General features: G+C 35.2%; 2 protein-coding genes across 2 annotated transcripts; one reads left to right on the forward strand and one right to left on the reverse strand.

Moving 5' to 3' along the window:
• The first annotated feature begins 4,636 nt into the window (after window positions 1–4,636).
• On the forward strand, window positions 4,637–6,921 carry LOC111890227 (zinc finger CCCH domain-containing protein 14). Its single transcript, XM_023886384.3, has 3 exons — window positions 4,637–4,844; window positions 5,201–5,261; window positions 5,806–6,921. The coding sequence occupies exons 1-3, from the start codon at window positions 4,766–4,768 to the stop codon at window positions 6,596–6,598; spliced, it is 933 nt and encodes a 310-aa protein (XP_023742152.2). The 5' UTR covers window positions 4,637–4,765; the 3' UTR covers window positions 6,599–6,921.
• Window positions 6,922–7,126: 205 nt separating this feature from the next.
• LOC111890226 (nucleolar complex-associated protein 2) lies at window positions 7,127–12,715 on the reverse strand. Its single transcript, XM_023886382.3, has 11 exons — window positions 12,556–12,715; window positions 12,321–12,445; window positions 11,704–11,766; window positions 11,073–11,618; window positions 10,135–10,437; window positions 9,176–9,505; window positions 8,348–8,554; window positions 8,167–8,253; window positions 7,990–8,084; window positions 7,710–7,868; window positions 7,127–7,624 (listed from the first exon to the last, which is right to left on the reverse strand). Exons 1-11 carry the CDS (start codon window positions 12,572–12,574, stop codon window positions 7,339–7,341), a joined length of 2,220 nt encoding a protein of 739 aa, XP_023742150.1. The 5' UTR covers window positions 12,575–12,715; the 3' UTR covers window positions 7,127–7,338.
• Window positions 12,716–14,293: the final 1,578 nt, after the last annotated feature.

Here is a 14,293-nt window from a genome sequence, read left to right on the forward strand (position 1 = left end):
AGAGTTGAAGGTCTCCACAATAGGAGTAAAATGATAAAAAGACAAACGAAAACAGATGTCGGATAAAGAAGTTATGAATTTTTAACGGACTTTAGCAGTCCCGGCCTATTAAATACATAGTATTAAAAATAACGTCAAAACTAGCCGACAGAGTCTAAATGAAAGTTGTACATCATAGTCTCACCTACGCGTGGATATAAAGAACGCGAAAAACGGAGCCCGTACGCAAAAGTTACGAAATTTAGAAGATTGAAGCTGGAATTACGCCCAACGTAATTCAAGAGTACGCCCAGCGTACTCAGGTGCATAGTCAAGTCCCATCGGCTGCAAGCTCTACGCCTAGCTAGACCCGAGTCGTAAGCCATGACGCAAAGTTACGCCCAGCGTAACCGAAGTACGCCCAGCGTAACGCGTACGCCCAGCGTACTCATACCTTCAACCCTATAAATAGAGGGCATGAACTCCGGATTTTGGCACACTTTCCTCAAACTCTCACTCACTTTCACACACTTGTAAGCACCAGAGGCCGTCCTGACACCCTCAGTTCCACACCCGAGCCCCCGACGAAGGTTCTACGCTACCGAGATCCTCGAGAAGCTCGAAGACGCAGCTTTCCGCAGTTCATGTTTTAGGGGGGGGGGGGAATACAAGTACAATACAAGAAAACGTATCGTTTTATATAAATACAACATCTATATATTATTATTCGATACCAACATCTTACTTTACGTATAAAGTTTAGTATTTCACCAAATGGAACATACTTTCTGAAAGACCATAATGGGTATAGTTTGCGAGTTATTCATACATTCTTATGTATACATCTTGAAAAACGAAATACTTTCACCTAAAGTGAAATAAAGACTTTCTTATCGTAAATCTATTTATACTAAGTGATGTGAGATTTTCAACTTCAACGTACTCTTAAGTATGCATTTCAAGTCATGTATTATAAGCCATAATCTCTTGAATGGAGAGCGTGATACTTGTGTATAGATCTATACGGGATTGACAACCCCGCACCTAAACTGTTAGCTACAGTGAGACCGACAGGTCTGGGGTGACAAATGTCATAACACTACAACACCTGAAGAATGTTGTTACAGGCAGTCTATGTCAATAGTATGGTTATAAGACTCACACGAAAGTATAAAAACAAGCTTGATTTACGAGACTCATATATGCATTCAGTATTTACATTATTTTGAGTACAAAATTCGTCTTTATCATTGAAGCACGAAAGTATAAAAACAAGCTTGATTTACGAGACTCATATATGGCAGTCTATGTCAATAGTATGGTTATAAGACTCACACGAAAGTATAAAAACAAGCTTGATTTACGAGACTCATATATGCATTCAGTATTTACATTATTTTGAGTACAAAATTCGTCTTTATCATTGAAGCACGAAAGTATAAAAACAAGCTTGATTTACGAGACTCATATATGCATTCAATATTTATATTATTTTGAATACAAAATTCATCTTTATCATTTAAGTACGAAGGATACTAACGCCCTCCAACTTTGGGAACTTTTCAAACTATATGTGGAAAATATTAGATTTTCTGGAAACTACGTTCATCTATTTTTCTTCCAAAAAGACATACTTTTTCAGTACAAAAACACTTATGAACTCATCAACTTTATTGTTGACACTTTTTCGAAACCACTTGTATTTCTCAGGGAATCAGTAATACATGTAACTACCAGCTTTTGAAGAAGGAACGCTAAGGCAATTATTATCAAACATTTTAAATCATCATATTGTAATATTCTTTTGGAAACATGTATAACGCAACAATGTACATTTTTATTATATACATGATGGTTGTGTTACTTTCTTTACGATATTCAATTGTTATGATACTACGTGAAGTCATCCACCCCCGAATGTTTCCGTCATTCTGGTTTGGGGGTGTGACAACTTTACCCATCAAGTTGAGATATATCTTGTTCATATCTCTTGATTTCAATCTAGGGGACTTACCATCCTCTTCTTCCTGATTATTTTAGAACAAGATACCTCCAAAGAAGAGACCCAACCAAAAGAACAACAATTCCTCAACGGATCCGGCACCACCACCACCTCCTCAATTCGATCCTACCTTGTTCCAAGCAGTAGTTACAGCCGCTGTGGCTGGCGCGATGGAGCAAATAAATCCTAGTGGTTCTGGCGGATCAGGAAGTGGTACCCACCCTCTGAATCTTGATGGTATTTAGGGACACCCAAAGGAGTGTTCCTACAAGGATTTTATGAATGCAAAGCCCAAATCCTTCGACGGCAAGGAAGGAGTCATCGCCTTAACTCGCTGGTTCGAGAAGATCAAATCAATTTTCGAGATTTGTTCTTGCTCCGAGGCCAGCAAAGTGAAGTTTGTTGCTTGCACCTTCACTGATAGAGCATTAACTTGGTGGAACAGCCGAGTCAAATACCTAACTATTCCGGTAGCCAATGCCTGGGATGGGAGAGTCTGAAAGAACTGATGCTTGTTGAGTACTGCCCAAGGGGCGAGATGCAAAAATTGGAGCACGAACTCTGAAACTTGAAGATGAAGGGCTCCGACATTTCTACGTACACTGCAAGGTTTGAAGATCTGGCTCATCTTTGTTTGGGGATGGTCACCCCGAAAAACAAGAAAATTGAAAGGTACATCTGGGGATTGACTCCCCCAACTCAAGGGAATGTCTTGGCTGCTAAGCCTTATACTTTCAATAGCGCCAAGTGTCTAGCGCAGACTCTGATTGACCACGGGGTCGATCTGGATAAAGTGATAGCCGCTCCCGAACCACAAAGGGAGAGTGGAGGGAAAAGGAAGCAAAACTGGAACAAACGAAAGGGGCAGCTTTCGCAGGAGCCCTCCAAGAAACAACAAGTAATGACAGTTCATGCCGCTACCACTCCTGCCACTGTTCCTGCAACTCAAGCACCTACCAGTAGATATGTTGGTACCTTTCCCCGGTGTGAAAAGTGAAACTATCACCACCACGGGCAATGTCGGGAAATCTTCAACCCATTAGATTCAATTTAATAGTTATTGTTTTCCAAAGTTTCACATAAGCACACACGATTGCATGCTCTAACTTTTCCATTCTCCAGGCTTCACCATACACCCTTTAGGAGATAACTTTACTATCTTCCTAATCCCTTTTAATATACAATCGTATTTATTCCTCCAAGATTAAACTTAGTCACGAGTTATTGTCTTTTCAGTTTTCTCGCCAACACCACTAGCTTCACAATCTTCAAGCAATTCAAGGAATCAAGACTTCAACTCCTCGAGACTTAAGTCGGAAGAAGCTCGATTTTCTTGATTCAAGTCTCAAAAGCCAAGCACTCAAACCTTCAACTCGATTTTTCTTTCTCTAACTCTTTTTTTGCACTCGATTTCGTTGTTCTTGTTTTCTTCTAATGTTATTGCTTTGATTATCCTGTTATTTCTTTGATTTTTTTGTGGATTATATTGAAATAATCAAACATTTTTGGCTATTAAATAACTTTTTTTTTTGAATTGTGATATCATTTATTCATCTGATTTTTATATATGTATGTATTGTTTATATGTATTGTATGAATGGTTGAATGGCTAAGTGGCTATTAAATCTATGTCTCATCTATATAACGAATGACTGAATGGCTGAATGTATATCGATTTTAGTTATTACCGAATGATCGAATGGTTATAGAATGTATGTATAGCTGAGTGGTTATCGATTTCTATTTAATATGATCTTATTGCTTCGAATTTCTTTTTTAAATTGATGTGATCTTATTTTTGTGTCATTTTCATGAATGTATAATCTGTATCATCTAATACTCTATGTGTTGCATGTATGTATAATCTGTATGACTATTAATTTTCTTCTTAATTGTGATATCATTTGATATATAGATTTTGAAATGTTATTTTCCTTTATATTTTTTACTGAACCTGTATTTATCGGGTTATCTGTATTCGGCGGATATATTTTTACTTGCACCTATCGGGAATTAGACAGAGCGGGGACGGGGACGAGGACGGGTATTGCAGTATCCGTCAATATCCGCCCCCGTTTGCATTCCTAGTAGATATGGAGTATGCACGGCGTACTTAACCTGACTTGGAACTTTGACTTTTGAATTTTGGCATTGACCATTGACTTTTGACCAAGTTTTACTTAGGTTATTTTGGGTAAATCGAATATTGGATTGAGATTAGGCCCCTGTTTTTTGTATAGGGGACCTGTAGAGACATTATTTGGAGCAGTGATCAGTTCAGTTATTTTTCAGACTGTGAGGTGAATTTTCCTCACTTGACTTGTGGGTCGAAGACACCAATTTCGGCCCACTAATCTCATAACGAAACTAATTTCACAGTAATAATACGGCTCCACGCCTCATTAAATAAAAGACAAAATAATAATAATAAAAATATACAATTTCATGAAAAAGACAAACTAATGTACGCTTTATTTATCCTTGAAATCGTAATGTTTTTCCCAAAATAAAATATTTAAAACAGGTGGAATTTTAACATTTAATCTCTTATTGCAAATGTCTGGTAAAGCCCAATATATGATTGGTTTCATTTAAGGCCCATATAAATGTAAATTAAAAGTTAAAAACGACGACTTTGACCAATCACTCTACTAAAATCTACACGTTCTAGATCTCTATCATTTTCCCCCTTTTTCAAGCCCCTTCGCTCTCTGCAAACCCTAACCGATCTTCATCACTCTCCCACTTTCCCCCTTGTAACCTAACTCTCTGCAACGATTCGCCATGGAATTCGGCCTAGCTAGAAAACGAGGGAGGCCAGCTGGTTTGAATGGCAACGGTGGATTCAAGAAATCCAAACAAGGTAACATCGAATCTCTCTTCTTCAATCTAGATCTAGGGTTTCGATAATGTTTAATGCTTGAAGATTCCTTTTCCCATTCGATCGCCCGTCTAGTTTTTCATTTTAAATGTAGTACCTATGTGGAACTGTCATTCAAACAAGTTGTTCAATATTCATCGTCGAATAATTTCTTTTTCTTCTTTCTAGCGTTCGAGCTTTCGTTCAACGAAGTTAAATAAGTTATTAAGTCGTTGTCCGAAGAGAAATTGTCGAGTGTGAGAGGAATTAATTAATGATAAGCTCTTAGAGCAGAGCGTGTGCAACTTTGTAAATCTTGAAATTACAACTGAGATAAAATAATTAATGTGATGTAACAGACACGGAGTCGTTTCAATCTGGTTTAGGAAGCAAATCGAAGCCATGCACAAAGTTTTTCAGGTTTAAATTCTAACTTGGCTAAAATCAATCTTGTAAATTAAATTATTCATAGTATATTGTAATGCTTATTAATTTCATGAAAATTACACTACACAATTAAAATATGTATCATCTGGACTAATGGCTTGGAAATCTAAAGTTTTGATACAGGTTATATGATATGATATCTACACACATAATCAATCAAGATAACAACTACCATCATAACAAGGAGTTGAGAACAGAACTACAGAAAACTCATCGTTTCATGAAAGAAACATTAATTCCAATCTTTAATACATCTCAATACTTCAAATTCTTGTTTTCAAATTTCAATAATCAATATCATATTATCATCTATGGTCATGATACAGGGAATTTCTTATTTGGAAAACTAAAATTACACAGTATACAAAACATATAAAGCTCAATACATCACATCAATGGGTATTATCGATTTTGGTTATATAGCACTTAATTTACATAGAACTAACACAGGGACATAATAGTCATTTTAGTTTTGACTTTTGACATTCTCCATTCTGTTTTTTATTTTGATATGCAGCACTTCTGGATGCCCATTTGGTGAAGGGTGTCATTTCTTGCACTATGTTCCCGGAGGTCTGAAAGCAGTCAACCAAATGACTGGCGGCAACCACCCGGCGCTTCCACCAACCAACAGACCACCTGTCCTCCCGCCATCCTTCCCGGACGGGTCATCACCGCCAGCTGTCAAAAGCCGCCTCTGCAACAAATTCAACACCGCTGAAGGCTGTCGATTTGGTGACAAGTGTCATTTCGCCCATGGTGAATGGGAACTCGGGAAACCAACCGCCCCATCTCACCACGAAGACCCACGCGCCATGGCTAGATTTGGCGGCGGCGGTGGTGGTGGTGGGCGGAGTGATTTCAATCCGGCGGCAAACACCGCCGCTGCCGCCAGTTTTGGCGCCTCTGCAACCGCGAAAATCAGTGTCAACGCGTCACTAGCGGGAGCTATTATTGGAAAAAGCGGAGTCAACTCTAAGCAAATTAGTCGGTTGACTGGAGCTAAATTGTCAATAAGAGATCATGAATCGGATCCGAATTTGAGAAATATTGAATTGGAAGGGACTTTTGATCAGATTAAACATGCGAGTCAAATGGTGCGTGAGTTGATTGTGAATATAAGTTCGGCTTCTGGACCACTGCCGCCACAAAAGGGATTTGGAAAGGCGGCGGGTGGTGGTGGTGGTGGTGGTCCGGCGGGGAATTTTAAGACAAAGCTTTGTGAGAATTTTGCTAAAGGGACTTGTACTTTTGGGGAGAGGTGTCATTTTGCTCATGGTGCTGAAGAATTGCGTAGTTCTGGAGCTTGATTTTGAGGGTTATTTTTTTTAGTTTTGGAGTATCTGAGATGTTGATTGTTGAGGACAGTTGTGAGTTTGTTGGTACTAGGTTTTTTTTTTGTTTCAGATTTTTAGAAAAAAAAAAAAAAAGTTAAAAGTTGGGTTTCTGTATTGTTACTTGCGTTGTGTCACATGGGTAAGGATGGAATGTGGGTAAAAAAATGATAGTTCTAAGAGGTAAGGCAAGATTGGAAACGGTTGGTTATAACTTATATTTGTCTGAAACGTTTTATTTTGAGATTAAGTTATTAAGTCTATAAATTGAAAATGTAAGCTGGAAAAATATTACATTATTTTTACTTTTTATCTATTATATTTTCTTCACCAAAACATAACATTCTTCTATCGTTTTGTCGTAATAGAAATGCTATTTTGTTTTTGTGATCAATAAGAGCAAAAAAATACTTTTCTTTCTAAATACTCCTAAGCGAAGGTGTTTTAGGTATAGACAAAAGGTACAAAATTATCAAGTGTAATTAAAAAAAAAACAATAGCAAAAGCCAAATTGCAGGATCTCAATCCCAAATAAACATGTCTTTTAAATGATAAAAAAACTACAGTGTTACTCGACTTACGCTTAACTTTTTGTTCGATTTAAAGCTGAAAAGTCAAAATTGCAGGATCTCAATCCCAAATAAACATTAAAAAAAAAAAAAAAATCAATAAGATTCAGATGCATAACAACAATATCAAGCTATAAATAATTTTTCCTAGTTTGCCTTGTTTCTTTTCTTAGACCTATTCTTGGTTCTAAAATTTCCCTTTCTTTTTGACGATTTTCCAGACGCCTTCTTGTGTTGTGGTTTTGCTTTTGCTTTAACATCTTCTGTTTCAACAGGATTCTCATCATCACTCAACTCCTCTTCTTCTTCATCTGAGCTAAGAACAAAATCCTCCACAACATCTTCATCAGTAGCACCCTTTTTCCCAACAACTTTCTGTTTCTGTCGCTTCTTTTCCTTTTTATCCTTTTCATCCTCTTCAAGATTCTTAGCCCTATTAAAAAAACAATTCGTTAAAAAAAATACATCGTGAAGTGACAAAGAGATCAACAAAGTTAGAAAAAAAAAAAAAAACATACTTGCGATCACCACTTGGTAACCATGTAGAACTAAAGACAGCAGCACCATCAACATTCACATCATCATCATCATCATCATCATCATCATCCTCATCATCATCATCATCATCTTTACGTTTCTTTTTACCAAAGATTGATGCTTTTTCACCCACAATTATACTGAAAAAAAACATACGCCAAATCAATTTCATATATTATATGTAGATACGAATATAATTTGAACTCTATTCTATAAATTTGTTGTAAAAAATATTTAAAAAAAATGAAACATTTAACAAACCTGGACTCAACCAATGAATCGTTTCTTTGTTGTGCTTTTTGACGAAGAATGGCAACGTATTTAGACAAAGGACTAACACCCTTCTTTTTCTCTTCCTGTTTCAAGTCAAACACACCATTGACTTCACATAAATGTAGTTTAAAAAGTCTCAAACTATAGCACCAAAAATATGCAAACCTCCATAAACGATGAAGCAGAAGGATCATTTGGTAGATAAGAAATGGACATTCTTTTTTTATTAGTGAACTCAGAGTTAGCTTCAATCTGCATATCATAAAACAACCAAGAGAACATATTAATCATCAAAATCAAAATCCATTAGTTTCAAGAAACAAAATGATAATAAAAATTTGTTCACCTCACGAATGAATTGCCTCATTTCACGCCTAAATCTCTCAACTTTTGTAGATTTACAGAAGCTTCGCATACGAACAGCTGGAATAAAAGAAAGCTCAAAGAAAGAAGGAGAATAACTCCATTGTGCTAAATGCTCAGCAAGTTCTTCAATTACACTAAAAACACATGCTTCTTGGAAAGATCGTGTCTTTATAGTCGCCTTGCTAACCTGCCATTTTCAAATCGTTTAAAAATGTAAAAAGTTTGATTTTTTTTTTTTTATAAAGGTTAAATGAAAGAAATAGTAATGTATGTTTTATTTATTTATTATAGCAAAGTTACCCAAATTCTAGTCATTTTCATTACTATGGTGCTTTATGAAATAATTGAACATATTTCAAATCATTCAAAAAGATAAAGAGCTTATTTTCATTAGTGTATTTCTATGTAAGATATCTGCCTTAGAGGGTGTTTGGGTGTTCATCTAAAACTGACTTTTTAACTTATTATAAGTTAAATAAAAAGTGTTTGGATACCTAATAAGGACTTTTAAAACAACTTTTTGTTTACCCTTTGAAAAGGAGTTTTTAACAAGTAACAATTTGTGACTTTTTGAAATGACTTATATCTTATTGGGATAAAAAAAACAATTTTAAGCCAAACACTTTTTAACTTATTGACTTTTGCCACTAAAAAGCTAATCCAAACACTTTTAAAAACTCCTTTTTTCCACCTTCATAAGTCAATAAGTCCTTTTCAACTTCAAAATGAAATCTCACACACAAATAAACAAAATCAAATTGCTATCGATTTCTTGTAATAAACCCTTTTTTCATAAAACAAAACTTACCCTTAAAACAGTTCTCAAATCAACAGCTTTTCCAACACCTCCAGTTGGAGGTTTATTCAGCTCTTTCATATCCAACATGTCAGAAAGAAGAACAGCAACTGGAATAAAGGTGTTTGTAGCATTAGCAATCTGATTCAGCATCCTGATGCATCTTAATCTTAGTGGAAGATATCGAGCAGTTGGAACTAATCTCACAACTCCAGAAATAATTTGAGTTAATGGATATGCAAGTGGCTTAAAATCAGCTTCTGATCCATATGCACAAATAGCTCCAGTCCAAAGTTGAAGACAATTCATATACTTCCATTCATAAACTTTCCTAAAGATTTCCTGTTGAAAGACCAAAATATAAAACCTATAATAAGCATAATAAAACAGACCCTTTAGTGTTTTTTGTGAAACAATTAAAAGACCTTACATTTTGTGTTTTTTAACAGATTAAACCTCTCTATCTTTATTTTTTCATTTTTTCCGAAAAAGCCCTCAACTTTGTAATTTTTTTCCGAAAAAAATTCTGTTAAACCTAACTTTTTTAGTTTTCTCGAAAAAAACCCCCCATATTTTACAAATTTTTTTGGGGGTTTTATGCAGAAAAGTCTCATTCTTTTGGGAAGATTTTTGATAAAGTCCTAAAAACATTTAACAGAAAAGTCCTGATGATTATTTTAACTTTACATGATAATCTGTCATTTCCTGTTAAAATAAAAATAAAGACTTTTTCGTTAAATTCTGCAAAATATTAAATGATCAGGACTTTTCTGTTCAAGATTATTTTTAGGACTTTATCAAAAAATAATGAGACTTTTCTGCATAAAACCCTTTTTTGTAAAAAAAAAAAACGAAAAATATAAGGTCTTTTATGAGATTAATCCAAATACAAAACCTATAAGCATAATAAAACAGACACTGAAACAACAAGAAGTTGATTAGAGAAAGAATTAAAGAATTTATTTGTTTACCTTCCTTTTTGTTGAAAGTGCTTCATGTAAAATCACAGATAATTGGCGAATGAAAAGAAAGGCGTGTTGATATGCAGATGGAAGATCGACTCTATAAAGCTCATTGACACAATTTCCAAGAAACTGTACTTGTTGAAGTTTGCTTGGGTTTACAAAATGACAATTTAGGACATATGCTTTGTATATTCCTTTGAAACATTCGTCTATACAATCAGAACCTAAACGAATGCATATATCTCTAAGGAATAGTAATGAAACTATTGGTAGTGCACCTCCACCAGTGCCCCAAAAATGAAGAACAACCTGTCATATAATCAGAAGAAAAGGAATTGGAATATGAAATTATTGAAATTTGTTATGTGTTTGGATGGAAGCAAAATGAAATGAAACTCCATTCGATTGTGTATTTCTGTTTGATTTAAGAAAAGTATCAATGGGTTTGTGTATTTCTCTTTGATTTGTGGAATTTAGGGTTACAATATTTTGGTAATTCTGACATGAGGGAAATGCTTGGAATTGAATTCCATGTGAAATCAACCAGTCAAAAAAGGGTATTTAGGTAATTTCATACTCATTTGCAAATAGTCAACTGATGGTATATTTTAGACAAAAGCACATAAAAAATCCATTCCTTTCTGTATCTCTGTTTGGTTGGTTTTGAAAAAAAACTATCAAAGGGTTTGTATATTTCTCTTTGATTTGTAGAATTCTAGGGTAAAAAGGGCATTTTGGTAATTTCAACAAGTGGGACAATGCTTGGAATTGAATTCCATGGGTGTTAAAATGGAATCTTGAAATCAACCAGTCAAAAAGGGTACTTCGTAAATTTCATACTCATTTGCAAATAGTCAACCGATGATATACTTTAGTCAAAGCACATTTATAATCCACAAAAAAAAAGCAAAAGCTTGAAAACAAGAAAACAAGAAAACACGCACCTTTATATACTTCCTTAGTAAGCTTGGAAAAGCAGCAAGAAACAAAGAAGAGTACTTCAAACGTCTCAATGTAAAAGCAATCATATCTGTATCTGTCATTTGATTCAAAACATGAAGAGCATTTCCAAGATACGCCTTCACTAAATGATTATAGTTTTTCCATGCTCTTGTGTTCATCAACTCAACAATCATCTCCTTCTTTCCACCCGAAAGTGGAAGCTTAAGAATTGTTCTCAAAATCCCATCCATCTCACTCAACACAAACAACAAAATCTTATTGAAAACAGGAAAAGACATTGAGCTCAACTTTGATTCACTATCATCATCACCACAATGACATGCACTCCTAAAAGCTCTCATGATTGATCGAATTGCACCTATTCTTCGTTCTTCATGAATGGTTTTAATCCATGAATCCACCATTTCACTTGTTACTGCTTTTGTGGAGGATTCTTGGTCCTTTTTTGTGGAAGATTGAGTTTCATCTTCTTCATCTTGACCTTCTTGTGTGTTATCATCATCATCCATGTCTGTTTCTCCATCCTCCTATGGATGAAAAGAAAATTAGTTTACAATCTACATAGAGGATTCCTTATACATATTATTAAAGAAGCTTATATTTGACTCTTACCTCATCATCAAATTCAAGAAGCTCTTTGTCGTGTTCCTTCAAGTATTCATAAAACTCTGGATCCTGTAGGGGTAAAAATGTGATTTTATCAACATTCAAATGGTTCATAATGAAAGAAGAATCAAAATTGTTTCATGATCCGATAATAATAACCAAAGTAATATGGATTTTCTGGATTATTAAAGCCATATTCATATTTGATTTCATGTTTTAAACCATAAGAAATGTAGGCTACTAGAGTGATTAAAGTATCTTATAATGTTTATATTTTACAATGCATCACTAGCCAGAGTCTAAATTATACACACTGAAATCGAATTTGCAATCATTAAACAGTAATTAAGAAGGAACACTGATGTATAATCTACGGAATCACAAATTAAAGAGGCTTGTAAACCTAACCCTAACTCCACAAACGATAATCAGTAGCAAAAAAGCTGAAGCAGTAAACAAAGTTCTTTTATATTGTTGTTTACCCATAAAATGAACGATAATCAGTAATTGCAGTTTGAACTTTTTGAAGAAACTGAAGCTATAGAATAACGCTGTTGGTTATCTTTCAACCACATTAAATTGATGTTAGGGTTCTAAATCAAAAGGAATTAATTTGGGCTCACCTTTTCTGAAAGTCTTTGTAACTGGCTCTTATGCGCGTTTGCATTTTCCACAGACTTTATAGGTACTTCCTCTGTGTTATCTTCCTTCTGTTCATCTTTGCCGGAAACCTTCTTCGGTTTCCTGTCTAAAATTAGCATGAAAAATAGTATGAAAAATCAGTATCATAACCTTTTTTTTACAGTACAAAAGGGCAAAACACCGACGAATTTGATCAAAGTAGAATAGAGAATAAACCTTTCTTCTTCGAACCCATGTTATTTAACGCTACGTGGAGCAACGAAGACAACGTTCGGAGGTAGGGCGGGTGGTGAGCTGGGAGGAGCAGCGGCGGCTGTGTTAAGCTTTAGCCTGGTGCGTGATAGAAGAGTGTGGTTATTTATGTGGGTTGGATATTTACGGAATAATATGCGAATGCCAGGGGCAGTTCTGCCATTACCATTGCCACAAAGACTATAATTCAATTCTTTATATTTTTATTAAAAAAAACATAAAAATCACATATGTATTTTTATTCTTGCCATAATTCATGTGAAAACAAATTACTATTATCTCTTCCGTATGATACGTCCGCCCACGTAACCCTATCGCCACACACATACCCTCACTCTTACCCATCGGTTTTTCTTTCGGTCTCCCTTTGTCTTAGTCATTTTTTTCTCTGCTACACTCCATCAGAAAACAGTTAGCGACCCTCTACCATACTCTTGTTGCTTGACAAGCAGTTCTCATCATTCTCTACTCTACTCTATTTTATTCGAATCTCTCACAACTCGGTCTTTTACTCTCTCTAAAGATTCACTCAATTCCCATCCATTTCTACTCCACTCTCGTTTAACTTTAACTGACCATGTTAACCTCATAAATAATTATTACTTTTGTCATATTATCTTTCTATTAATCATTTTAACAAAAAGTTTTTGTCAAAAACCTTCTCCATTAACCTTTGTAAATCTTTTTATAAAATTAACTACTTTATCTATTATCTGTCTTACATGTTTTATTAAAATCCCTCATATAATTTAAATACAGAGATTATATAGGTTGCCTAAATATTTTCAATACATATGTTGCCAACTTAAATATAAATGACTTCTGTGTTTTTAAACCATAAAGGTAAAACTTGCATGGATATTGTAACGTCCGGTTTTCATGTATGAATTACATTTTTTAATTTTGAAATTTGTGGTTGGCCACAAAGTGGTGAAAGGATCACCACGACATGGAATTTTTTTGGATGAAACACATGTTTCATTTAGAACACCATGACGTGGCACGGTGCTTGCCTAGAACACCATGATGTGGTGGCGGCAGATGTGAAAAACCTTAGTTTTTTGAGGCCTTATTTAAAGGATGTGATGGTTAGGGTTTCCTCCACCCTCAGCCTACATCACCTCCATAAGTGTTCTTAGCAAACCCTAGCATCTTTGTAAGAAACTCCTCTTCATCTTTAAGATCACTCTCTAGACCATTTGTAAGACTTCAAGATTCCATCTTTTTGGTTCTTTCTTCATAGATCTAGGTTTTGTTGCATGTTTTGGCTCACATTCGAGTTTGGGTTGGTTAAATGAGATAAAGTTTTCAACTTTATAGCTCATCTTGGTCCCTTGGTCACTAGATCTTCTAGATCTAGAAGTTGAATGAGTTTTGAGAGCCATGCATGAGTTTTAGGTCATTTGCTCATTATTTTGACCTAGTTAGGTAAAGCACATGTATAGGTCATGTATGTCCATAAAGACTGGGTTTCTATAGACCATTGGGGTCCCAAGAAGCTTACCAGAAAGTATGAACAAGGGGCTTTTCGGATTAAGGAGTCAATCCATTAAGCTATCCAAGTGTAGTAACTACGACGTGGCAAAGGAGAATGTTACGACTGTTTTGCCTGGACTCTACCACGATGTGATAGGGAAATTTGATCGGGACTTAGTTGGATGGCCACGATGTGGAGGTCAACTAGAGTTGACTTTGATCGTGT

Source organism: Lactuca sativa, chromosome 6 (genome assembly GCF_002870075.4).
Source record: "Lactuca sativa cultivar Salinas chromosome 6, Lsat_Salinas_v11, whole genome shotgun sequence".
Lineage (NCBI taxonomy): Eukaryota > Viridiplantae > Streptophyta > Magnoliopsida > Asterales > Asteraceae > Lactuca > Lactuca sativa.